The sequence below is a fragment of the Mizuhopecten yessoensis genome, unplaced genomic scaffold, assembly GCF_002113885.1.
Source record: "Mizuhopecten yessoensis strain PY_sf001 unplaced genomic scaffold, ASM211388v2 scaffold11029, whole genome shotgun sequence".
NCBI classification, from domain to species: domain Eukaryota; kingdom Metazoa; phylum Mollusca; class Bivalvia; order Pectinida; family Pectinidae; genus Mizuhopecten; species Mizuhopecten yessoensis.
The window spans coordinates 321,300-348,619 of NW_018408843.1; the positions used below are offsets into that span (position 1 = coordinate 321,300).

The 27,320-nt window shown below is 35.9% G+C and overlaps 1 protein-coding gene and 1 long non-coding RNA gene across 2 annotated transcripts in view; one reads left to right on the forward strand and one right to left on the reverse strand.

Moving 5' to 3' along the window:
• Window positions 1–19,379, forward strand: part of LOC110464748 (von Willebrand factor D and EGF domain-containing protein-like) — a 27,558-nt gene extending 8,179 nt beyond the window's left edge. The window contains exons 7-19 of the mRNA XM_021520120.1: window positions 1,273–1,570; window positions 2,072–2,157; window positions 2,538–2,601; window positions 2,853–3,065; window positions 7,828–8,039; window positions 8,356–8,650; window positions 9,518–9,670; window positions 11,849–12,032; window positions 12,375–12,562; window positions 13,775–14,023; window positions 17,710–17,770; window positions 18,320–18,413; window positions 18,675–19,379. Coding sequence (XP_021375795.1) covers window positions 1,273–1,570; window positions 2,072–2,157; window positions 2,538–2,601; window positions 2,853–3,065; window positions 7,828–8,039; window positions 8,356–8,650; window positions 9,518–9,670; window positions 11,849–12,032; window positions 12,375–12,562; window positions 13,775–14,023; window positions 17,710–17,770; window positions 18,320–18,413; window positions 18,675–18,867 — 2,290 coding nt within the window. The 3' untranslated portion in view covers window positions 18,868–19,379. The remainder of the gene's footprint in view (window positions 1–1,272; window positions 1,571–2,071; window positions 2,158–2,537; window positions 2,602–2,852; window positions 3,066–7,827; window positions 8,040–8,355; window positions 8,651–9,517; window positions 9,671–11,848; window positions 12,033–12,374; window positions 12,563–13,774; window positions 14,024–17,709; window positions 17,771–18,319; window positions 18,414–18,674) is intronic.
• A 92-nt stretch (window positions 19,380–19,471) lies between these two features.
• LOC110464751 lies at window positions 19,472–20,225 on the reverse strand. The gene is made up of 2 exons (XR_002464530.1): window positions 19,774–20,225; window positions 19,472–19,735 (listed from the first exon to the last, which is right to left on the reverse strand). It is a non-coding gene; the product is annotated as an uncharacterized LOC110464751 (long non-coding RNA).
• Between the last annotated feature and the right edge of the window lie 7,095 nt (window positions 20,226–27,320).

A 27,320-nucleotide genomic window follows, 5' to 3' on the forward strand; every position in this document is an offset into this window, starting at 1 on the left:
TTTGAATATTACATGTTAATAACTTGATTGGAATTATAACCTTGAGTTGACAGTTTGATACTTTGAAAATTTTGAGCCAGCCCTACCCCCAAGGGCTGTAGGGTGGGGCTCAAGGGAGTCAGTGTGCTAAAATTTCTTCATTTTCCTTGTTTAGAATCAGAGGTGCTAGTTTCAAATCCTTTTTAGTCTGAAATCTGTATGCTTGATATTGAATAAGGTGGTTTTATTGTTTTTTGTCACTTTGAATAATATTTCTGTTCATGTTAAAAACGAAATCAACTCTCTGTATAAATATATCAGGTGACCGTTAAGGCCCATGGGCCTCTTGTTTATGAAGTTATCACAAAACGCGTTATGTGTTAATATGTTCAACTGTTGTCACTAACGAAGTAAGTTACGTTTAAGCGCTGTATGTTTGATCTTTAACTCACTGTTCAGCAAACTCAGTTTATCAGGAACCCACACGTCACATTCAACCTTACATGGTGTAGGTTGTGACGTCACATTCAATCCTATACGATGTAGGTTGTGAAGTCACATTCAACCTTTCACGCTGTCATTATGACGACACATTCAAACATATTGGTTGAAGGTAATGTTCAGCAAACAGTTTATCAGGAACCCACACGTCACATTCAACCTTACATGGTGTAGGTTGTGACGGCACATTCAACCTTACATGATGTAGGTTGTGACGTCACATTTAACCTTTGATGTAGGTTGTGACGTCACATTCAACATTACATGATGTAGGTTGTGACGTCACATTCGATATTACATGATGTAGGTTGTGACGTCACATTAAATCCTACACGTTATAGGTTGTGACGTCACATTCAATCCTATACGATGTAGGTTGTGACGTCACATTCAACCTTTCGCGCTGTACGTTATGACGACACATTCAAACATATTGGTTGAAGGTTATGACGCTACATTCAACCTTACATGATATAAGTTATTACGTCCAATTCCATCCGTGACCGTGTAAGTTGTGACGTCACAATCAACCCTTTAGGGAGCACGTTGTGACGTAACATTCAACCGTGTTCTTAAACGGTACAGGTAGGGACGTCACAATCAACCCTACAATATGTAGGTTGTTACGTCACATTCAAAACCTTCACGGTATAGTTGTTAACGTTATTTTCAATACGGTGTAAGTGTGATATTGATCCCGGTTTTTTCCCAGTTATATTGTCACATTTTATTATTCGTTTATAATTATACTAAATTTCCTGTTCAAACATATTCGTAAAAATCCTACTTTAGGGTCCAGAAATTTGAACAGGATCACTGTCATATGAGAATTCGAGTAGTTTCACCAAAAGACGAGTCCACAGACCAGTGTTCACGAGGTGGTGTTACCAACAATGCCGTAACGTTTAAGAACAATGAATGTGGAGTATTGATCTATCATACCAGCTGGGATACATCAGCCGTGATGAAGATACATGGAGCGCCGGACAATATCGTTAACTCAGGACATCGCATGGCACTGCTGCAGTTACGAACAGACTCGGTTATAACACACAAAGTTTGGAGCCAGGTAGTCGGAGATGAAATAGAGGTAAACACACAAAATCAAAGGTAACCACAAACGAAATCAAAGGTAACCACACACGAACTCAAAGGTAACCACACACGAAATCAAAGGTAATCACACACAAAAATCAAAAGTAATCACACAAAAAATCTAAATTATCACACACAAAATCAAAAGTTATCGCACACAAAATTAAAAGTTATCACACCCTAAATCAAAAATTAACACACAAAAGCAAAGGGTAAACAATATTGATAATAAAGAGACTTCCCTAAGTCGATCTGACACATGGTGTTGTCAGTCTCTTAGCCATATGGTTTCTATTGTCTTTTTAATACCTCGACATCAATAAGTACGTAAATATACCAACATACCAATATAACCTCTAATTAATGTTTAATTTCGCTTGATGAACTAGAATAACGATATTTTTTAACAACTTATAGGTATTTTAACATATCTGGAAAATAAAATGATTTTTCTCATCTTACACTGACAATATATCTCTGCTTTCTATTTTGTCAGATTAACATCCATGACGATGATATTAACATTATGGGTAAAGTGTGTTACTCTTCGAACGACCCACATATGAAAACCTTTGACGGCAAGTAAGTAAGATAATTTATTACTGAAACAATAAGTATATAGTCGTATATGAGTAGCCGAGGTACATGTATGTGTTTTATATACCAAGGCATGTGATTACAATTTGTACTAGCAATCAGTTTCAATTATAAACTGTAGCCAGATTTTATTTTAACAGAAGTTGAATTTTGGCACATTTACTCGTGGTCTGCAATGCCATTTTACTATTAATTACGTTCTGGTTCATAACTTGTTTCCAGCTACTGTTGTGGAAAGTAGATTTTATTTTAGATTCGAACTGATAATGTATAAATAAAAATATATCAGGAGGATAAATTGATAATAAGACAAAGAATGTTTCAACGCAATGTAGCATATGTTTACATTACTTTTCCTTATTTAGGCAATACGAATTACAAGTAACTGGAGAATACGTCTTGTATAAGCACGACACTCTGCCCGTTGCGGTAAGTTAATCCTCATCTCTACTTAAACTCTATAGAAAGCATTAAAACTATATTACCTATGTATTTCTTCCTCGAAGTTCTTCTTAGCCTAGACTATATGTTAATTGATCTTTTTATTGTAGGAATTTTAGAATTTCAGAACAATAATAAAAGGGAAAGAATATATTTTCCGACAAATATGACTCATTCTTTTGACAACATACATGTATTAATGAAACTTAATACAGTTCATTTTGTATCTTGTGGTTTAGATTCACGCCTATTTCCAGCCATGTGACTATGGTTTACCCAACGCCAAATGTAACTGTGGAATCGCTATACGTAATGATAATGCAGTCTTCAGGGCCAACTTCTGTAAGCATTCAAATGGGTTCAACAGAATTATCGAGTACAACGGCTGTGACAAAGATGCGATGAAGATAACGCATTATCAATCCAGTAACCGATATGGATCCGGCTTCCAGGTAAGTTATGAAAACTTACAACGATAAAATATAAACAAACAAAATCTTATATGTAACCGCTAACTAACACAGTTGGAATCGACAGCTTAAACCACTGATCGAAATATGGACTGTTTTATTCTTAATGAAGCATATCCGGACATATTGATATAACCAATGAGGATCAATAAATCTATCACTCCGTTGTGAAGTAGATATCCTAACCTAGGTACGATCTTTTCTATATTACACCTTATCCTCAGGGTTGACTTATTATACCTTATCTTCAGGCTTGAGTTTTTATACCTTATCTTCAGGATTGAGTTATTATACCTTATCTTCAGGGTTGAGTTATTATACCTTATCTTCAGGCTTGAGTTATTATACCTTATATTCAGAGTTGAGTTAATATACCTTATCTTCAGGCTTGAGTTATTTTACCTTATCTTCAGGCTTGAGGTTTTATGCCTTATCTTCAGGCTTGAGTTATAATACCTAATCTTCAGGGATGAGTATTATACCTTATCTTCATGGTTGAGTTAATATGCCTTATATTCAGCGTTGAGATTTTATACCTTATCTTCAGAGATGAGTTATTATACCTTATCTTTAGGGATGAGTTTTTATACTTTATCTTCAGTCTTGAGTTTTTATACCTTATATTAAAGCTTGAGTTTTTATACCTTATATTAAAGCTTGAGTTTTTATACCTTATATTCAGGGTTGAGTTTTTATACCTTATATTCAGCGTTGAGATTTTATACCTTATCTTCAGGGTTGAGTTTATATACCTTATATTCAGGGTTGAGGGTTTATACCTTATCTTCAGGATTGCGTTATTATACCTTATCTTCAAGCTTGAGTTATTATACCTTATATTCAGGGTTGATTAAATATACCTTATATTCAATACCTTATCTTCAGGCTTGGGGTTTTATGCCTTATCTTCAGGTTTGAGTGTTTATACCTTATCTTTAGGCTTGAGTTTTTATACCTTATATTCAGCGTTGAGATTTTATACCTTATCTTCAGGATTGCGTTATTATACCTTATCTTCAAGCTTGAGTTTTTATACCTTATCTCCAGGCTTGAGTTTTTATACCCTATCTTCAGGCTTAAGTTTTTATACCTTATCTTAAGGCTTGAGTTATTATACCTTATATTAAGGGTTGAGTTAATATACCTTATCTTCAGGCTTGAGGTTTTATGACTTATCTTCAGGCTTGAGTCTTTATACCTTATCTTCAGGCTTGTGTTTTTATACCTTATCTTCGGGGTTGAGGTTTTATACCTTATCTTTTTATACCTTATCTTCAGACTTGAGTTATTATACCTTATCTTCGGACTTGAGTTTTTATACCTTATATTCAGGGTTGATTAAATATTCCTTATATTCAGGGTTGAGAGGGTTGAGTTAATATACCTTATACTCAGAGTTTAGTTAATATACCTTATATTCAGGGTTGATTAAATATTCCTTATATTCAGGGTTGAGATTTTATACCTTATCTTCAGACTCGAGTTTTTATACCTTATCTTCAAGCTTGAGTTTTTATACCTTATATTAAAGCTTGAGTTTTTATACCTTATATTAAAGCTTGAGTTTTTATACCTTATATTAAAGCTTGAGTTTTTATACCTTATCGTCAGGCTTTAGTTTTTATACCTTATCTTAAGGCTTGAGTTTTTATACCTTATATTAAAGCTTGAGTTTTTATACCTTATATTAAAGCTTGAGTTTTTATACCTTATATTAAAGCTTGAGTTTTTATACCTTATATTAAAGCTTGAGTTTTTATACCTTATATTAAAGCTTGAGTTTTTATACCTTATCCTCAGGCTTGAGTTTTTATACCCTATCTTCAGGCTTAAGTTTTTATACCTTATCTTAAGGCTTGAGTTATTTTACCTTATCTTCAGGCTTTAGTTTTTATACCTTATCTTAAGGCTTGAGTTTTTATACCCTATCTTCAGGCTTAAGTTTTTATACCTTATCTTAAGGCTTGAGTTTTTATACCTTATATTAAAGCTTGAGTTTTTATACCTTATATTCAGGGTTGATTAAATATTCCTTATATTCAGGGTTGAGTAATATACCTTATATTCAGAGTTTAGTTAATATACCTTATATTCTCTTCAGGCTTGAGTTATAGTACCTAATCTTCAGGGTTGAGAATTATACCTTATCTTCATGGTTAAGTTATAATACCTTATCTTCAGGTTTGAGTGTTTATACCTTATCTTTAGGCTTGAGTTTTTATACCCTATCTTCAGGCTTAAGTTTTTATACCTTATCTTCGGGGTTGAGGTTTTATACCTGATCTTCAGGGTTGAGGTAATATACCTTATATTCAGGGTTGAGGTTTTATACCTTATTTTCATGGTTGAGGTAATATATCTTATTTCAGGGTTGATTTAATATACCTTATATTCCGGGTTGAGGTTTTATACCTTATCTTCAGGGTTGAGTTAATATACCTTATATTCAGAGTTGAGTTAATATACCTTATATTCAGGGTTGAGGTTTTATACCTTATCTTCAGGGTTGAGGTAATATACCTTATATTCAGGGTTGATTAAATATACCTTATATTCAGGGTTGAGTTAGTATACCTTATATTCAGGGTTGAGATTTTATACCTTATCTTCAGGGTTGAGTTAATATACCTTATATTCAGGGTTGAGGTTTTATACATTATTTTCATGGTTGAGGTAATATACCTTATTTCAGGGTTGATTTAATATACCTTATATTCCGGGTTGTGGTTTTATACCTTATATTCAGGGTTGAGTTAATATACCTTATATTCAGAGTTGAGTTAATATACCTTATATTCAGGGTTGAGGTTTTATACATTATTTTCATGGTTGAGGTAATATACCTTATTTCAGGGTTGATTTAATATACCTTATATTCCGGGTTGTGGTTTTATACCTTATATTCAGGGTTGAGTTAGTATACCTTATATTCAGGGTTGAGTTTTTATACCTTATCTTCATGGTTGAGTTAATATACCTTATATTCAGCGTTGAGTTATTATACCTTATCTTCAGGGTTGAGTTATTATACCTTATCTTCAGGCTTGAGTTATTATACCTTATCTTCATGGATGCGGTTTTATACCTTATCTTCATGGCTGAGGTTTTATACCTTATCTTCAGGGTTGAGTTAATATACCTTATATTCATGGTTGAGTTATTATACCTTATATTCAGGGTTGAGTTAGTATACCTTATATTCAGGGTTGAGTTTTTATACCTTATCTTCAGGGTTGAGTTTTTATACCTTATATTCAGGGTTGAGATTTTATACCTTATCTTCAGGGTTGAGTTAATAGACCTTATATTCAGGGTTGAGTTATTATACCTTATATTCAGGGTTGAGTTAATATTCCTTATATTCAGAGTTTAGTTAATATACCTTATATTCAGGGTTGAGGTTTTATACCTTATCTTCAGGGTTGAGGTTTTATACCTTATCTTCAGGGTTGAGTTAATATACCCTATATTCAGGGTTGAGTTATTATACCTTATATTCAGGGTTGAGTTAGTATAACTTATATTCAGGGTTTAGTTATTATTTATTATACCTTATCTTCAGGGGTGAGTTAATATACCCTATATTCACCGTTGAGTTATTATACCTTATAGTCAGGGTTGAGGTTTTATCCCTTATCTTCAGGGTCGAGTTAATATACCTTATATTCAGGGTTGAGTTTTTATACCTTATCTTCAGGGATGAGTTAATATACCTTATATTTAGGGTTTAGTTATTATACCTTATAGTCAGGGTTGAGGTTTTATACCTTATCTTCAGGATTGAGGTGTTATACCTTATCTTCAGGGTTGAGTTAATATACCTTATATTCAGGGTTGAGAGGGTTGAGTTAATATACCTTATATTCAGGGTTGAGTTAATATACCTTATATTCAGGGTTGAGTTTTTATACCTTATCTTCAGGGTTGAGTTAATATACCTTATATTCAGGGTTGAGTTATTATACCTTATCTTCAGGCTTGAGTTATTATACCTAATCTTCAGGCTTGAGTTTTTATACCTTATCTTCAGGCTTGAGGTTTTATAGCTTTTCTTCATGGTTGAGGTTTTATACCTTATCTTCAGGCTTGAGGTTTCTGTATCCAACATACAGAAGTAATTGTTAACCAAATACATTGACAATCTCAACAAAATTGATGACGTTTCACTGCATAAATTGATGATGCAATACGGATGTTTCAGGATAATAACGCGAGTAAGCTGTTTTTCTTTATGTAGGATTATTTTGGCGTATCCACCATTTTTCTAGTTATGAGATATCCTTGTCTCGTCCAAGGATTTCCTTATTATAAACATAATGTCACGTCAACAACACAATGACGTCATGTAAAAAATGCATTAACGTATCGTCAAAATGCATTGAATCGGAAATGAAACATTGATTTGTGTAAATGACATGGTAAAAAGGATAAGAGAACAAGAATGCTTACTCCCTTTAGGTGAGATGGGGAATATCAATCCTTGGAAAGCCTCGTATTTGGCAACTTAAGAATCTACCATCTATGGGGTGATATATTCTATCAATTTCCCCCCTGGCTATAACAGGAATGCATTTACAAAGTGTGGTAGATAAGCTGTTATATTGTTAGCGCATACGTTATGACCTACTGGTCTTTTTAATTTATTAATGTCTACTACATGTTTCGTAAAGCTGTCAATCTTATAAAGTTTAAATCAATATTGTTTTAAAATAAATAAGTTGTGTAAAATATGGATTAATTATAGATTACCCTTCCCACGGGGACATCGGTGACTTTCCACTACGGATCCTACTCATCAGCTGTATTTATACACTACATTTTCGTGAAACCCTCGGTTTTGGACTGGAAAGCGTCCGCAGGGTTATGTGGATATATGGACGGATCAACAGGAAATGACTTTAAAAAGACAGACGGAAGTGAAACCTCCAATGAGTCAGTCTTCGGCACCAGCTGGAAGTTTGTATCCGTATAAAAAATCACTCGTCTAATGAAAACTAAATTGAGGTTTTATATACTGCTAATTGTCATTAACTTTTAAATAAACAATATTTTTATCATACTATGTCCAAACTAAATCATCCCGCACTATTTTATTGCCTAAATGGCTGATATTTCCTGAGCTAGTAGTTCAACTAGACAGAAATTACAATCGTGAGAACAATAACTAGCAATCGTTAATGAATAGAACACACATATATATTCCATTTTTTTTGAAAGATTTCAATTGTGTATTTTAAATATTTGTATACATATCAACCGTCTACAATTACAGAATTACAGAGGGAACTTCGCAGTCGTTATTCATAAATCCCCTGGTAACGCAGTCATCTCCTACAATGACGGCCCGTGAATATTGCACCTGTAAAAACGAAACAAAGTTTGATGAGCATGCTTCCTGTTCGGCGTCACCGGCTGAGCCCTGTTCTTCGTCTGACTCCTCTGACACTGCTTCGTATGGGTACCTTGACACGTGCCGGACATCATTTACAAAACGCGATACGGATGAAGAGATGGTGTACTTTCCCTGGTACTCTAATCTGGGTGGAAACAATGATACAGAAAGTGGAGTAAGTATCTTTCTTAAATTATTTGAATGAAAACTGTTTGTTCATCTTCCATATGGCGATAACATTGTTACCATCGATCATGTCTCTGTATCAGATTAAAATTTGTGACTTAACAAGATGTGTCGAATTTACCCAACTCACAATTAGAAAGTGATTCTCTTGGATAATTAAGTTTAATTCACAGCTTTGTATCTTGGTCATTGCCTTGGCTTAACGTTTGATTTGGTATTTCCTTTATTTAAGGATTTTCGTGAAAACATTCAGTACATACTGTCTCCTTGTGTAGACATATGAATATTTTACATATTTATTTTAAAATAAGTATTGTACAATTTATTTTTTACATTTGTTTCAGGTTTGATAGTAGGGATTGTGAAAAGATTCATGTAGCACAACCAAAAGTGTTTATATATGACGTTTCGATGACTAGTACGGCATGTACTCTGTCACCTTCATCAGACAAATGACCAGTTAAGCGCATGTACAGTGATGTACAATATATACGAGTTGTCCACAAATCGTTGTCGCTGTAAGCGTATGTACAATGAGTTGTTACATATGAACCGAAATGACTCGATTCAGCTACGCTTTGTTTTATACTTTAGCTGAATCGAGTCATTTCGGTTCATATAACAACTAATTGTTAATACACTTATAGCATAGCCGAACCGTACATATTTTACACCTTTGTGTGCATACGCTTCACTGGTCATTTGTCTGATGAAGGTGACAGAGTACATACCGTATAAGTCATCGAAACGTCATATACAAACACTTTTGGTTTTGCAACATAAATCTTTCCACAGTTTGTACAGTTTAATTATAAACCTCATTTTGCATTTTTTTTTATTGGTTCTATGTTTAAAGGTACCTGATTGGTCTGGTAATTGGACGGAGGCATCAGCCGCATTAGCTTGTAGGGAATTCCTCAGGGACAGTCCTCTCATCCAGAAATGTGAGGAGGTGATACCAGGATTTGACAGCGAAGTTTATGTCCCCGACTGCACCAAGGACATCAAGGTAAAGTTTACTTTGTTAATTGAATTAGTGAGCAGAAACATGATGAGATAATACCAGGATTTGTCAGCGAAGTCTTTGTCCCCGACTGTAATAAAGACATCAAGGTAAGTCTACATTGTTTATAGGATCAGTCAACAGAAACATGAGGAGGTGATACCAGGATTTGACAGCGAAGTCTTTGTCCCCGACTGTAACAAAGACATCAAGGTAAGTCTTCATTGTTTATGGGATCAGTCAACAGAAACATGAGGAGGTGATACCAGGATTTGACAGCGAAGTCTTCGTCCCCGACAGTAATAAAGACATCAAGGTAAGTCTACATTGTTTATGGGATCAGTCAACAGAAACATGATGAGATGATACCAGGATTTGACAGCGAAGTCTTCGTCCCCGACTGTATTAAAGACATCAAGGTAAGTCTACATTGTTTATAGGATCAGTCAACAGAAACATGAGTAGGTGATATCAGGATTTGACAGCGAAGTCTTCGTCCCCGACTGTAACAAAGACATCAAGGTAAGTCTACATTGTTTATGGGATCAGCCAACAGAAACATGATGAGATGATACCAGGATTTGACAGCTAAATCTTTGTCCCCGACTGTAACAAGGACATCAAGGGATGTCAGCTTTGTTTATGGGATTACACAGAAATGTAAAGAGGGGATACCAGGATTTGACAGCGAAGTCTTCGTCCCCGACTCTAACAAGGACATCAAGGTATGTCAGCTTTGTTTATGGGATTACACAGAAATGTAAAGAGGTGATACCAGGATTTGACAGCGAAGTCTTTGTCCCCGACTGTAACAAGGACATCAAGGTAAGTCTACATTGTTTATGGGATCAGTGAACAGAAACATGATGAGATGATACCAGGATTTGACAGCGAAATCTTTGTCCCCGACTGTAACAAGGACATCAAGGTATGTCCGTTTTGTTTATGGGATTACACAGAAATGTAAAGAGGTGATACCAGGATTTGACATCGAAGTCTTTGTCCCCGACTGTAACAAGGACATCAAGGTATGTCCGTTTTGTTTATGGGATTACACAGAAATGTAAAGAGGTGATACCAGGATTTGACATCGAAGTCTTTGTCCCCGACTGTAACAAGGACATCAAGGTAAGTCTACATTGTTTATGGGATTACACAGAAACATAAGGAGGTAATACCAGGATTTGACAGTGAAGATTATATACCAGACTGTACCAAGGACATCAAGGTAAGTCTGCTTTGTTTATGGGTTTAAACAGAAATGTGAGTAGATGAAACCATGTGATATTCAGGTTGAATAATGTAAGTTTCTTGCATTCATTGCTGGCTATAAACGACAACTGATCCATACAAAACGTGATATATAAGAAGTGAGCATGATAACAGGCAACTGTCAGGGAGCTTCAGCGTATTCAACAATACCATGAAACTGATATGAATGTCACCTATGTTATGATGAAAATAAAAGCGGCTTAAGAAAATGTTTTAGTTGATACGAGGTGTGATCAATTTATTGGTAGTTGGTGACCAGCGTGAAGTTGGTTACTTATTCAATATTGGGCTAGCCCAATATTGGACTGGACAAATGTTGGGCTGGCGCAATATTGGGCTAGTTTGATATTCAAATATACCTAGCATCTTTAGCCTGCGGTATCGTTGATGCCGTTTTTCATGTGGATACATTAAAAGATGCCCAGTTGTGGCATAGGTGTGAAAAAGCGGCATAAGACCTATAACAATATGCCGTGGCCTGTTGAAAACGAAAAATTTACGTTTATATACTGAAATTCGAAATGATATCCAGTGAGCACCTTTAGCCTGGGGTATCGTTGATGCCGTTTTGCATGTGGATACCTTAGAAGATGCCCAGTTGTGGTATTTGTGTGAAAAAGCGGCATAAGAACTATTATGTTAGGTGTATTTGAATATCAAACTAGCCCAATATTGCGCCAGCCCAACATTGGTCCAGTCCAATATTGGGCTAGCCCAATATTGAATAAGTAACCAACTTCACGCTGGTTAGTTGGTGGCACAACGGAAAGCCCTCTCGCTTCTCACCGAGACGACCGGAGTTTGATTCCCCTTCTTGGGTTCTGAATTAAACAAAAATTTCAAAAAAGAAAGTGTCCCATCAATATGTATCGTTTATTATCTTTATAAATTATGTCCAAACATTTTATTCAGCTCTCAGGATCGACGTTGTTCATGGAATCTACTCTGTCGTTACTGAAGACGGCGTGTATAGCGGAAGCAGTACGTTTAGAAAACCTTACAAAGAACGATACCGGAAGTGGCAGCACTATTCTGGATGAGATGTTAGCATTGAGTTGTTCCAACAACTGCTCCAATGTTGGGTCCTGTATCAATGGTATATGATAAAAATACATCGTAGTTACTTTTTCTTTTTTTAGCTTATACCATTCGATTTATGTAACGCTCAGACAGTTTATATAATAATTTAAGCTAAATTGAAATATTATTGATGGTTAATATTTTGCTCTTGAAATAAACTAATCTTTTAGTTCAATAGCTTCTTAAGCATTCGATAGTACACTCATTGGTAAAAAACATGTTTCACTTGTAGAATAATTTACATAACAATACGAGTTCGCAAATCTCATAACGCCAAAGGTACTATTTCACCGAGGCAAGGTTTGAATCATTCGTTTAAAATGACACTCTTGGTTAATTTTGTTTTGCCAACTTAAAGGTACTTGTCAGTGTGAAAACGGTTATTCGGGAAATGATTGTTCAATGAGCGGAAACGCCCCACCCATCCTGTCCCAAGAAACAAATGTGGGCTTGTGCGATACATCGATAAACGTCTGCTCCAAATACCTTGTATCAGGGGAAAACTTTATGCCGATGCAACTGACATGCAGAGCCCAACCGTTCAAGGTAAGTACTAACACTTAGCGTGAGAAATAAGAATCAATGTCATTATAAATGAATATCGTAACAATGTATTTCATACGGCAAAATAACCAATTTTATTTACAATAAAATAGTTATAGTGATGTCATTATATTATTGTCTACTTGTTTCAAAATATTAAAAATGCTTATAACAAAATCAACATCAGATAACCTTTTAATTCATTAAATGAATCAGATGATGTATATCAATATTATTTTTCAATCAAATTCGTTTTTAACAACAGAATTGGATTCATAAAATTAACATATCAACTAACTATATATGTCACACAACATGATTAAAAGGTTTTTCCTGTAAATGGGATTGGACAAAACAAGGAAGTTATTGTTCATAGATATAAATTGAATCAAGAAGTGACATTATCGGCTTTTCACAGAGGTTTGTTAATATATCGAAAGAAACTGAGGTAATTATAGGAAGTATTAAAAAGTGAAAATGAAAACAAAGTGAACAAAGACGAGGTCACAAATAGAAAAATAGAACACAGGGCAATGAATCGAGTTTCATTATTTGTAATTTATAAAACCAAGTGAATAGACGTTCACATAGCTATACCCCACGACCAAGCCCCCTTTCCCTAGCCCGCTTTGCCTGTGACTTTGGACCATTTCACTTTGACATATAAACAGTAAATTCTCACCAGGTGTAGAAGAATTCATGGTTAGCACACGCTGGTTTAAATATAATCTAAAGGGTTTATGATATAACTTTATCAAAAGCTTTTTACTTTTGACGGATACATTTGACCCTTTAGCTTTGACCGATGACCACCAAACCCTTATTAGATGTAGAGCTTCATTTAACCTCACTATTACATAACCTTAAATGTTAAAGAGTGATGAGATGTGTTATACACAATCCTTTGCTTCAAAAGTGGTCAAGTGTGTTCTTTTTCCGTGACCGTTGATTATTTTGCCAACAAAATGTTTTTGCATGTAAAATCTCATTCTACTAAACTATAGTGAATTCGAACTAATTGTGTCAATGTTTATGAGAGCATTTTACAACAAACGCACGGACTGACTCATTGGCAAAACGCTTACTATATCACAAAGTGTGATGTATAATACTAAAGACATTCTGTCGAGTTTTACTTAAATCGATTTAAACGGAGGACCTTATATAAATCGAGGCATTGTTTGTGTAATTAATAACTATTGGTTTGTAATGTAGGTCTATGGTTCGGTCATTCGATTGGAAGGGGAGGCTATGACTTTTTCTGCAACATACGTCAACTCGTTCACGTGTATCTGCAAAATACCAGCTTCCCGGAAACGCCGCTCCACATATGCTAGTCTTCCAAGTGGCTACAAGATCAGCATGTCCAACGACGGCACGACCTTCAGTACTGAAGTCACATTCCTTAACTTTGACGCTAATTGTTACGAGTGTAACACCACTTCTATGATGTGTACAGAAAAGGTAAAGACAATAACATGGAATTACGTTTATACTATACTACGAAATGAAATTTTTACTAAAGAGTGAATGTGTGTGAACAGGTGTAAGGGAGTATGAAGTATAAATGTGTGTGAACAGGTGTAAGGTAGTATGAAGTATAAATGTGTGAGAACAGGTGTAAGGGAGTATGAAGTCTAAATATGTATGAACAGGCCTAGGTGTAAGGATGTATGAAGTCTAAATGTGTATGAACAGGTGCAAGGGAGTATGAAGTATAAATGTGTATGAACAGGTGCAAGGGAGTATGAAGTATAAATGTGTGTGAACAGGTGTAAGGGAGTATGAAGTCTAAATGTGTATAAACAGGTGTAAGGAGTATGAGGAATAAATGTGTGTGAACAGGTGTGAGGGAGTATGAAGTCTAAATGTCTCTGAACAGGTGTAAGGGAGTATGAAGTCTAAATATGTGTGAATAGGTGTAAGGGAGTATGAAGCATACATGTGTGTGAACAGGTGTAAGAGAGTATGAAGTATAAATGTGTGTGAACAGGTGTAAGGGAGTATGAAGTCTTAATGTGTATGAACAGGTGTAAGGGAGTATGAAGTGTAAATGTGTATGAACAGGTGTAAGGGAGTATGAAGTATAATTGTGTGTGAACAGGTGTAAGGGAGTATGAAGTATAAATGTGTGTGAACAGGTGTAAGGGAGTATGAAGTCTAAATGTGTATGAACAGGTGTAAGGGAGTATGAAGTGTAAATGTGTATGAACAGGTGTAAGGGAGTATGAAGTATAATTCTGTGTGAACAGGTGTAAGTGAGTATGAAGTATAAATGTGTGTGAACAGGTGTAAGGGAGTATGAAGTCTTAATGTGTGTGAACAGGTGTAAGGAGTATGAAGTATAAATGTGTGTGAACAGGTGTAAGGGAGTATGAAGTCTAAATATGTGTGAACAGGTGTAAGGGTGTATGAAGTCTAAATATGTGTGAACAGGTGTAAGGGTGCAGGGAGTGTAAATGTGTGTGAGCAGGTGTAAGGGAGTATGAAAGCATTAATGTGTGTGAACAGGTGTAAGGGAGTATGAAGTCTAAATATGTGTGAACAAGTGTAAGAGTGTATGAAGTTAAAATATGTGTGAACAGGTGTAAGGGTGCAGGGAGTCTAAATATGTGTGAACAGGTGTAAGGAAGTATGAAATTATAAATGCGTGTGAACAGGTTTCAGGGTGCAGGGAGTCTAAATGTGTGTGAACAGGTGTAAGGGTGTAGGAAGTCTAAATTTGTGTGAACAGGTGTAAGGGAGTATGAAAGCATAAATGTGTGTGAACAGGTGTAAGGGAATATGAAAGTCTAAATGTGTGTGAACAGGTGTAAGGGTGTAGGGAGTCTAAATATGTGTGAACAGGTGTAAGGGTGTATGAAGTCTAAATATGTATGAACAGGTGTAAGGGTGCAGGGAGTGTAAATGTGTGTGAACAGGTGTAACGGTGTAGGAAGTCTAAATGTGTGTGAACAGGTGTAAGGCGTATGAAATTATAAATGTGTGTGAACAGGTGTAAGGGATTATGAAAGTCTAAATTTGTGTTAACAGGTGTAAGGGGGTATGAAAGTCTAAATGCGTGTGAACTGGTTTAATGGTGTAGGAAGTCTAAATATGTGTGAACAGGTGTAAGGGATTATGAAAGTATAAATGCGTGTGAACAGGTGTAAGGCGTATAAAAGTCTAAATGTGTGTGAACAGGTGTAAGGGATTATGAAAGTCTAAATGCTTGTGAACAGGTTTAAAGGTGTAGGAAGTCTAAATGTGTGCGAACAGGTGTTAGGATGTATGAAGTCTAAATGTGTGCGAACAGATGTAAGCGAATATGAAGTCTTAATGCTTGTGAATAGGTGTAAGGGAGCATGAAGTCTAAATGTGTGTGAATAGGTGTTACTGAGTATGGAGTCTAAATGTGTGTAAACAGGTGTAAGGGAGTATGAAGAGTGACTGTGTGTGTACCGGTGTTAGGGAGTATATGCTGTCCAATTGTGTGTATGGGTGTACGGGGTTACTAAGACTGCATGTGTGTACGGCTGTAAGGGAGTATGTAGACTTACTGTTTGTGTACGGGTGTAAGGGATTACAATGAGTGAATGTGTATGTTCGGGTGGAGAAAGTATGGGCAAGAGAAAGGAAGTATGTATACGGGTGTAAGGGAGTATGTGTACGGGTGAAGGGAGTATGTGCACAGGTGTAAGGGAGTATTGTACGGGTGTAAGGGATTGTGTGTACGGGTGAAAGGGAATATGTGTACGGGTGTAAGGGAGTATGTGTACGGGTGAAGGGCGTATGTGTACAGGTGTAAGGGAGTATTGTACGGGTGTAAGGCATTGTGTGTACGGGTGTAAGGGAATATGTGTACGGGTGAAGGGAGTATGTGCACAGGTGTAAGGGAGTATTGTACGGGGGTAAGGGATTGTGTGTACGGGTGTAAGGGAATATGTTTACGGGTGTAAGGGAGTATGTGTACGGGTGAAGGGAGTATGTGTACAGGAGTAAGGGAGTATTGTACGGGTGTAAGGGATTGTGTGTTCGGGTGTAAGGGAATATGTGTACGGGTGTAAGGAAGTATGTGTACGGGTGAAGGGAGTATGTGTACAGGAGTAAGGGAGTATTGTACGGGTGTAAGGGATTGTGTGTACGGGTGTAAGGGAATATGTGTGCAGGTTTAAGGGAGTATTATACGGGTGTAAGGGAATATCTGTGCGGGTATAATAGAGTGTGTGTATGGGTGCAAGGGAATATTGTACGGGTGTAAGGGATTGTGTGTACGGGTGTAAGGGAATATGTGTGCGGATGTAAGGTAGTATGTGTATGGTGTATGGGTGTAAGGAAGTCTGTGTACGGGTGTAAGGGAGTATGGGTATGGATGTAAGGGAGTATGTGTATGAGTGTAAGGGAGTTTGTGTATGGGTGTTAGGGAGTATGTGTGCGGATGTAAGGTAGTATGTGTACGGGTGTAAATGAATATAAGAATGACAGTGTGTACGGATGTACGAGAGTATGTGTATCGGTGTAAGGGATTATGAAAATTAGCATATTTGTTTAAAATGCTTATCTTATCGTTCATATAATGATAAAGCTTTAGAAAATATAAATAATACCCAAGAATTGAGATTATACTGGATATAGTCACAAGTTCTATCATTAACGTCAATTCATGTTCAATAGATGTTTTTTGGTGTTTTTTTTAAGAATGTAATTTGTATAGGGTTGAATTGTTATACTAATTTGGTACCTTTTATCGACATAAAGGATTGAAAGACACATAATGATTTTTTTCAGAGAAAAACGTATAATAACATTACCAGATAGTAATGTAGCGTCCAGATAAACAACAACATATCGTTATGTTATTCATTTAAAAAAAATCCTTCTCGTTCAGATTTCGTTAAATCTAAATATAATTTTTTGATGAGGGCTCGGCACGTCCCCGATTGATTTTCCAAATCTCAATAGAAACGCATTTGGTTTTAATGTCATGTTTTGATATATTTAATTCCGACACCAATGATGATATTATATGCAAGAAATAAAACGTTAAAAATACCTCAAATACGCTCGATTATCATCAATCCAATGTCCTTTTCAGGGAAAACTTAAGTAAGTTTCTTTCATATTTGAATTAAATTCCTCCTACATGATTTATGTTTCTATTTATATATCAGACTGGAAGTTGCCAGACCGTGAATGCAGACCCCGGGCCGTCTGTTAGTGATGACACCTCAGGTAAGTCAGCATGATATTTGTACTGGTATATCTTTTACGCAGGTTTAGCTTATCAATTAAATAATATGGTATGTTTTAAATGATGGTATGTGCTGCGAACTTAGCAAGTAATATCAAACTGGAATATCTTACGTTTAACATTAAAAAAGGTTGACGTCAAATTGGTGTAAAATAGGGTTAATACTGTTTACACAAAAGCGGGAGGGGGCAAGCTCTTGGTAATATGAATTTAACAAATAAGAAGAGAACTGATTTATTTCTAATTAATAATGAGAGAAGTGTGTATATTGTAAACCTTGGTCAATAATAAATAACGCAACATTTTACAACTGTTCCGTCCTCTGTGAATCTGTAGGGGTGGAGTAAACTAAACAATGTATAAGGTATATCCGATATAATCTGCTTACACCAAGACACTATGCAAATTTTAAAGAAGGTGTGACCAGTTACTATTACGTTATGAAATGGTGTTATATGTTATACTAGTGTACCTGGTTTGTATTTAAATGATATATAATAGAATAAACTGAAATATTTGAAACATTTCAGAAACCGCAATAGGCGTAGGAGTAGGAGTCGGAATTGTGATCCTCCTCGTCGTCATCATCGTCGTATTCCTTTGCATATTAAAACATAAAAACAGGTACGTAATGTGATGATAAAGAACCAATGATATAGTTTGTATTTCCTAGAATCCTTATACTTCATGAGACAACTCAAGTAGATATGAATATGTTGGTGTTAATTAGTTTTTAGTTGTTTTTTTCAAAATCTAGGGAACTAGTTTTGAAACACAAGTAATGCATTTTATCATTTATCACTTGAATGTTGGCATAAAATCATATTTTAACAAATATATGCAAGTAATATGTTGTGGTTAATTTAGTTCTTGTTTTAATTTTAGGAAATCAACGGCTGTCGTATCCCTTTCAAATCTCAGGATGGACGACGAGAAAGTTTCGCCTTCTCAACTTTATTTTCCCTCCCTGAAAGAGTTCCCTGTCGACGATTCAGCAGAAGTGATCATCGGTGTGCACCCGTCGTTCCAAACCTATTCAAAAGAAAAGACTGATATTGTAATTAACGATTTAGAATAGTTCCGACGCGAAAAAAATATTTATCGAAGGCCGCCACTGAGTGTATTATTTTTCCAACATTTTTGAATCCCGAGGTTTATATTCCAACATTGTATACAAACATACAGTATTTATATCTATTCTTCAAAGTAAAATGTTTTTAAAGATTTTGTTCATGTCTACCACTGTGTCTTTACGCCTATGAGAAGCAAGGCGACCCCGATAATTAATTATTTAAATTAGGCTGTTCTTAGCAGAACATTCTGACCATTAGCCTGACAGGTTTTAAGTATATGTAGAGGTGAAATATAAATTGCTTTGTTTTTCCGCTCGCTGGCAAATCTTTATATAAATACAAAATTAGATGCGGGTATCCTCTTTAGGCAAATGAAACCTGTCACGCAACTCGCTTTTTACCGGTAAATTTGCAGTTTTTGGAAGAGCTTTAGTCTGTTGAAAAATACATATTTAAACATATGTTATACATGTACGCCTAATGTCTATCGTCCAATAATCCATGCTTATTAACCAATGGAAAGTGTTGTACATCGCAAACGTGGGGGTATATCTAATAAACATTACTTCAATGACTTTCCTTACACACAATATCCATTTTCTACCTTCCCTTATTTACACATTACTAGTTACAGACGATCTGTTTCATTATCTAGTTACAGACGATCTGTTTCATTATCTAGTTACAGATTTACACTTTACAAAATGTTAAGACGTAAAAACTATTTACAGACATTCCCCATTTCCTTATTCACAAAACCTAATTACGGACTTTCAACAATTTCTTATATACATCCAATAATTACGTTCTTTTCGAACTTCCTTAAACACATTACCTGGTTACAGACTCACTACGTTTCCTTAAGCACATTACCTGGTTACAGCCTCACTACGTTTCCTTAAACACATTACCTGGTTACAGACTCACTACGTTTCCTTATACATCCCAGTTCAAGATTTTTAGCGATGTGGAATTAAACACTCTAACAACACTAACGTATTACTAGGTTGAGCTATCTTGTCGGGTTAGGGGATTTATGATTTACTGTAGCGTAACTAATCAGCAAATATATGTTTGATTTAAATATGACTTTGCTAACCCTTTTGGTAGCTGTTTTGCGTGTGTTTTCTAAAATCATGTTTGAATGTTCATAATTTTCTAGCAGTTAACTATAAACTCATTCAACAGTTTGAAAACAACAGGTATATCAGAACGAAACGACGGAAGCGTTATCTCGAGATGAGTGACAAAAAAACATCTATTTGGAACTATTAACGTTAGCTTACAAACTTGGGCAAATATTTTCGACGGGCAGCAGAAATGGAGTTCCGGAATGACTTTTTCATGTTTATGTTAATTATACTGATATTGATAATACCTTTCTAATAAGTTGTAGAATCCCCCTCCTCGGCGATAAACAACTGTAACAGAGCCATTGGGTAGGAACCCCAGGTATACTGGGGTTCGAGATGAGCCACCGACTCTGGTAAATAATGCTGTAAAGATGACTATGCTAATTAAAAGGATGGTCGGGTGGCGCAGTGGATAAGGTTTGGGTTCACCTGCTCGACCACGTGGGTTATATCCGGGTACTCCAGTTTCCTCCCACATGAAGACACTCGCGCGCTAACATCCGGGCCAACAAAGGTCATTAATATAAGTTCTAATGACTTGTTTTATAATTGTTGTAAAATAAATAGTGTTAAGATTTATTAAAAGGAAAGTAAAATCCCATTATTAGATTATAAAAACAACTTCGACTGAATTATTTATGTTATTGTTATATACGTGGTTATGTTTATTATAAATAGAGTAGAGCTGTTGTTAACGTTGTGTATATATCATGAAGTATTATATATTCCGTCCTGTTAATCTTTTACAGATATATTTTTAATAAAACTTCTTTCAAGGGCCATATTTAGTATTTTGTTATTTTATTATCAAGATAATTGTTTTTGTTTATAATTGAATTATGAAAGACACAAATTTCACTTTTTTTATTGTTTTATTTTGTAAAACCACACATATTTCGTCCAATACTTACTGAGACATCTTCCTGGTATCAATCTGTTTAACACTCGAAGAATAACTTTTCTACAATGACCGTCGCCCTGTGCACGATGGACAGACACAATCTAAGCAATTCTTGCAATTGAGGAAAATGCATTACATGTATTGTTTTTTCAGAAAATCTTTCTTCGTTTCAGCTATTTTAAAAATCCTTTACCTAAAAGGTTAAATCAAACACAGCACGTGTTCTACAAACGGAGCCAACAAGTTATCTGCATATTCGACTCTGACATAAGGCTTCACTTTGATGTAAAATGTGAATTTTACGTGTTATATAACCAATGGAGTGAGATTCGACCGGTGTCCAGAAGAGTAAGGTTCAGTCGGTGTCCAGTGCAGTGAGGTTCGGCCGGTGTCCAGTGGAGTGAGGGTCGACCGGTATCCAGTGCAGTGAGGTTCGGCCGGTGTCCAGTGCAGTGAGGTTCGGCCGGTGTCTAGTGCAGTGAGGTTCGACTGGTATCCAGTGGAGTGAGGTTCGGCCGGTGTCCAGGGCAGTGAGGTTCGGCCGGTGTCTAGTGCAGTGAGGGTCGACTGGTATCCAGTGGAGTGAGGTTCGGCCGGTCTCCAGTGCAGTGAGGTTCGGCCGGTATCCAGTGCAGTGAGGTTTGACTGGTATCCACTGCAGTGAGGTTCGGCTGGTATCCAGAGGAGTGAGGTTCGGCCGGTATCCAGTGCAGTGAGGTTCGGCTGGTGTCCAGAGGAGTGAGGTTCGACCGGTATCCAGTGCAGTGAGGGTCGGCCGGTGTCCAGTGCAGTGAGGTTCAGCCGGTGTCCAGTGCAGTGAGGTTCGACTGGTATCCAGAGGAGTGAGGTTCGGCCGGTATCCAGTGCAGTGAGGTTCGGCCGGTATCCAGTGCAGTGAGGTTTGACTGGTATCCACTGCAGTGAGGTTCGGCTGGTATCCAGAGGAGTGAGGTTCGGCCGGTATCCAGTGCAGTGAGGTTCGACTGGTATCCAGTGGAGTGAGGTTCGGCCGGTGTCCAGTGGAGTGAGGTTTGACCAATGTCCAGTAGAGTGAAATTCGACCGGTGTTCAGTGGAGTGAGGTTTGACCAATGTCAAGTAGAGTGAAATTCGACCGGTGTCCAGTGGAGTGAGGTTTGACCAATGTCCAGTAGAGTGAAATTCGACCGGTGTTCAGTGGGTTTGTCGTTTCCGTATAGTAGTTAACTTACTAGTTCCTGTAATAGTTAGTAATCAGTTCTTCTTCGCGAATATGCAGTAAAGAATAATGTGACGGATTATCTCTAAAGACATCCTAGTCCTTGTTGTCATTGTTATCTGCGTGCTCGCACAGATATCAAGATGCTTCTGTGATAAACCGTAATCACTTTACCTGTTTCCAAACTCTACCCCGTCAGCGCAGTGATGTGTATGATATTATGTTTTGCTTCCATAATGATGTTTTAAACGATACAAACGTGCAATAGACTTAACTATCGGTCTTACACACGGATGTCTCTTACTTATCAGGCGTATTACAACCAAATCTATCACATATCCAGTGAAAATACCCATGTCATATTTGCGTATCAACCAATGTTAATGACCTATCAGCCTTGTGATTGGTTGTAAGTTTTATTTTTTTCAATTGTCGCCAAGGCTACAAAATTTAAATATCAAAATTTGTATTCATATTTAACATCCATTTATAATATAATAAAATATATACTTTTGCATATTAGTGTATTTAGACCCACAGTCTTCAACATTTTAGAAGAAATGCCTGGAGCAAAGTCAAATGTGGCTAAATTGTTTTTAAAAATATCTTCTTGACAAGTTTATTAACAAAACATTTTCAGGACAGAAAGGACATAAAGACTCATAATAAAGTGATTTGTAATGTTGTTAGAACAGATGTTTATCAGCAATCTATTCACAATATATATCATTGAAAAATGAATCAAATGACAAAAACGAAAACTCTGTTTTAAGATTTCTATAGCCAGGTTATATGAATGTCCATTGTCTTAAAGGTCAAACACAAAACACTTTATAGGTGAATAGGTTCGTTTACATAGCATTTGTGTATACAAATGGTATGTTTCTCAATATAATCTTTTTTCAACTGGAATAAATATCATGCCAAATAATTATTGTATACCTATGTGGAAGGCTAACATAGTGATAGGCTCCAGTGGACCTTAAGATTAGATAGGACTACGGATTGGCTATTTAAACTACAAAACCTATTTGTTATTGCCAAAAGATAAAAGGCCCCTATGTCTGTAATTTGCTTTGGGATGATTTAAACTTCCGGGTAAATACGTAGCATGTGTTAGCAACGAAATTACACAGACCATTAGTACGTTATTGAACTGATCAACATATATCAAACCTCAAAGTTATTACAGTTTAGTCATGAATCTAGAACCCTTCATATGACATCCTACCTGACTAACAACGCGAAGATAAATACGGCATGGGAATCAGTCTAACATCATGTGCATTGTACATTTATTGACATGATTATCATTTCATTAGATCGTACAACCAAACTCATCATGTCATGGGATAAAGCATACAAAATTATGGTGCAATAACATGTACATGATTGTCATGGTATCGGTTTCTAAAAACATCATTATCATATCACAGGCGAGGAAACAGGTATGGTATCGGTTGAGTCGAGTTTTAATGGTTTATATTACGACATTTTAGTTAGACTTTATAAGGTAACTGACACGGTATACTCGTTAATGTCAATTAAATGTGGCAATGAGTGCATTGATCCGGAGATAAATACAACATGGGTATTGTGGAAATTCCATAAGAACCATGTGATTGTGGATATTTTCAGAAGCGTCCAATGACGACAACGCGATATCAGTTAGTAAATAGGGTAGCATTGTTCCCCTAGCACTTGGATTATTACTTGTATTATCACTAGTGTTCTGAACGAATACGTTTATTTATCAAACCCATTATGCTAAGTAGACATATTGAGTATTTGAAATTGTTTGAGGAACGCTTTGACTATGAGTAAGGTCGTTTTATATGCGCATGCTGTTGTGATGAAATCTATTTTTGAAACCAAATCTGTTTAAATCATCTGAGTATACATACTAACAGTTGGCATTTGGTTGTTATATATGGCATCAATGCTGTGTAGGGAAGTCCTCCGCTAAGACTAATAACACAGGGCAATGTTTTTTATAGGATCATTTATCACTGTTACTAACACCACACGGACCTATTCCGTTGTTACTCACATAACGGATTTTGCCATGTTATTTGCATTACAGGACAATATTGCTGTAAAACATTTCTTTGTTTTAGTTTTCTTATTAAAACGGTATTTGCAACAGACTAACGACAGTTTTCCGAACATTAGAGCTAAAATTGTCTCCGTTGTAATAAGAACAATAAGAACAATGATTTATTTCAGTGCTGTGTACACTTCTTTTGTCGGTGTCATCCGTGACGTACTTCCTTTAATATGTTAACTAGAACAGTTTGTCTCAGACGGAAATCAAGCCAGTACGATTGAAGATACACAACAAGGAAATAGATATAGTGTCAAGTAATTCCGACCGTAGGGAGGGAATAGCACAGAAAATGTATACACTGTAACACAAATCTACAAATAGGATTGTTTAGATATAATATAAACTTTATTAATTGACAACAGTTATGGAACAAGTTATTTCAACTTGTATTAATAACTTTTGTTAGCCCTGATGTTAGCGCACGAGGATGTTAATGTCGGAGGAAACCGGAGTACCCGGAGTACCCGGAGAAAACCCACGTGATCGGGCAGGTGACACATACTTTGTCACGTCCGATCGGGGAGTCGAAACCCGGCCGCCTTGGTGAGAGACAAGTCAAGCTATCCACTGCGCCACCCGACCACCCTAAAATGTTTAAATCAGTATATACAAAAAAATATAGTGAATTTGGTCGACTTTGCTTTTCATTTCCTTCCGTCCCCCGGGATTGGCATACCAGCAAGGATTTCAAAGCATGTTTTCCCCTTCCGGTATATTTTTCTACATATATCCGGAGGATTTTACATTTGGATTTTCTTCCTTTTGTCCTTTAAAGCTGTACCATTGACGAGTCGATAATGGACGACAAGGACATAATAAGACTTGTACTATGTGATTTTGCATTGAAAACTAAATTTATAGATGTAAGGTGCTTTCTTACCTTGTATTACTAAAACATGTTTTTCGTTATGAAGATTTCCCTAACTTTCTCTGTACCGCGACTTCTGTAGATTGCTGATCACTACGTGTATACTGTACTACTGTAAAATGCCTTAGAGAATATACATTAGAAAGGGAGCTTGATCATTAATGTATATTATTAGTAATGTTGAAAATGGTGTAACGAGTGATATTAACCAACTTCTAAAGTATTTATGCTTGAAGTCTATCCATAACACGTTGCACATTTAAAATTTCGAAACGTTATCTGTATTAGCAATTACGATCGCTATAATATATTTGTTTTACAATTACATTAATGTCAATTTTACATTTGTATATTTTGCTTTTTGTTATTAAATATCTTGATTGTGAACGTAAAACTGCATTACTCTTTAGAACAATTATTGTAATAGTTCGCCTGACAGTTCATATAACATTGTCCTTTTCATTGCAAAATAGAGAAATGCATTCCAATGAGGAGATACAAGGTTGTTTCCAACACCAACCTGACTAAATCATCTTTACAGTACAAGATATGAAGCAAGGTATAAACGATTATGCAAAATGTCACTGACAAATGAGTTATATGTATCCACACCATTAACAATCACCGCCTTTAATGGACAAACACTGAACATCGGGTTATTTCAATGATTGCCTTCCAATTGATGCAGAATTTACCGGGGGACTGTTCTAAAATCATGATCATACATTAAGCGCTTGAACAATTTGTCGCTTTTACTTTTCTGATGTTTTCCCGTTTTATTCAATAATTATTCCAACCGGCGCATAACCAGGAGTTGCCCCCCTTCCATCATATTCAAGATATTGTTTCCTCGTTAGATTTAAAGAGAAAAAAAATATCCATGTATTTTGTAATTTTGTATAGAATTATACACGATATTGACTGATAAGTTCATCAGCTGCTATGTGTACGTTAAAGACATTTTGTTATTCTGTATCATGCATAAACATGGCATCGGGTTAGTACCTTTAAATATAATAAGACACACACATACACAATATTAAAGTTCTATTTATTAAAATATATCGATTACATTTATTGCACTAGTACACATCGTTACATATTAGACATTTTATGAATGTTTCACAATATAGTGATGCTAATTTATTATTTAATGAATATGTCTTTTTGGCGACCTATTCATTTGGTTAGCTGAGTTGCGTGTATAATACGGTAACTCATAATAATATACATATATGATAGATGGATGAATGTAAGTTTCAAAGCATTGAAATACAGGACAATTACATAGATGTATTAGTTTCAAAATAAGATGCTAATAAAATACACAGGACAACTATTTCAACTACAAATGGACTGGAACACAGTGATTTGTCATTGTCTTTGATACGAGATTGCAAAACTTTTCAAATAACACAATATCTCCCACGAATTATTTTTCGTGTAATATGTTACGTATAGAAACATAAAAATGTCTGCGCGGATTCCAAGCTACGATGGATATTTTGTATTATTTAAAGGCTCCACTTGACATCTGACACCATTCGTTGTAGACACCTAGATCTCATTTCACCCCAAACGTAGCATCAGTATTCAAACACTTTTATGTTCCAGACAGTACTGTCGACATGAGCCTCCAAGGATTTCGACATATATGTTAATTTTCAAAAGGAAAATACATGTTTGATAAGTAAATCCCAGTCCATTAGATATATTCAATGTGAAGAATATTAATGGTGTCAGCAATCATTTGGTGAATTATATATTGATTTGAGATAGCAAATAAAATAAATGAAGCACTAGATATTGATATCTTAATAAGTTAAATCGTAAGTTCGGATGTCTCTTTACTGTTTTTGCAGCAACGTTTGAAGACAGCGTAAGATCCACAGTCGTAAATGCTATGGTCCCGAGTATAAAGGTAGTACACCAATCCAGACACCAGAACTAGGCCTAAAACTCCACCCACAATAACTCCAAACAGCTCATCTCCAGAGAAACCTGTAACATCAAACGACAATGGAAGCAAAGTGTCGGTGCGGACTTCTCCGATACTTCTATGACGAATCAACAGTATAATGCAATGATTTACTATTATCTTAAAGATGCATTTGCATGTGTGTGTGTGTGTGTGTGTGTGTGTGTGTGTGTGTGTTATATTCATCGTTTAAAGCAGAACCATCTACAATTATTAGTAATGGTATGTTACATGTCAACTTTACAAAAGTGTGTCAAAACTTTGTTTAAAATGA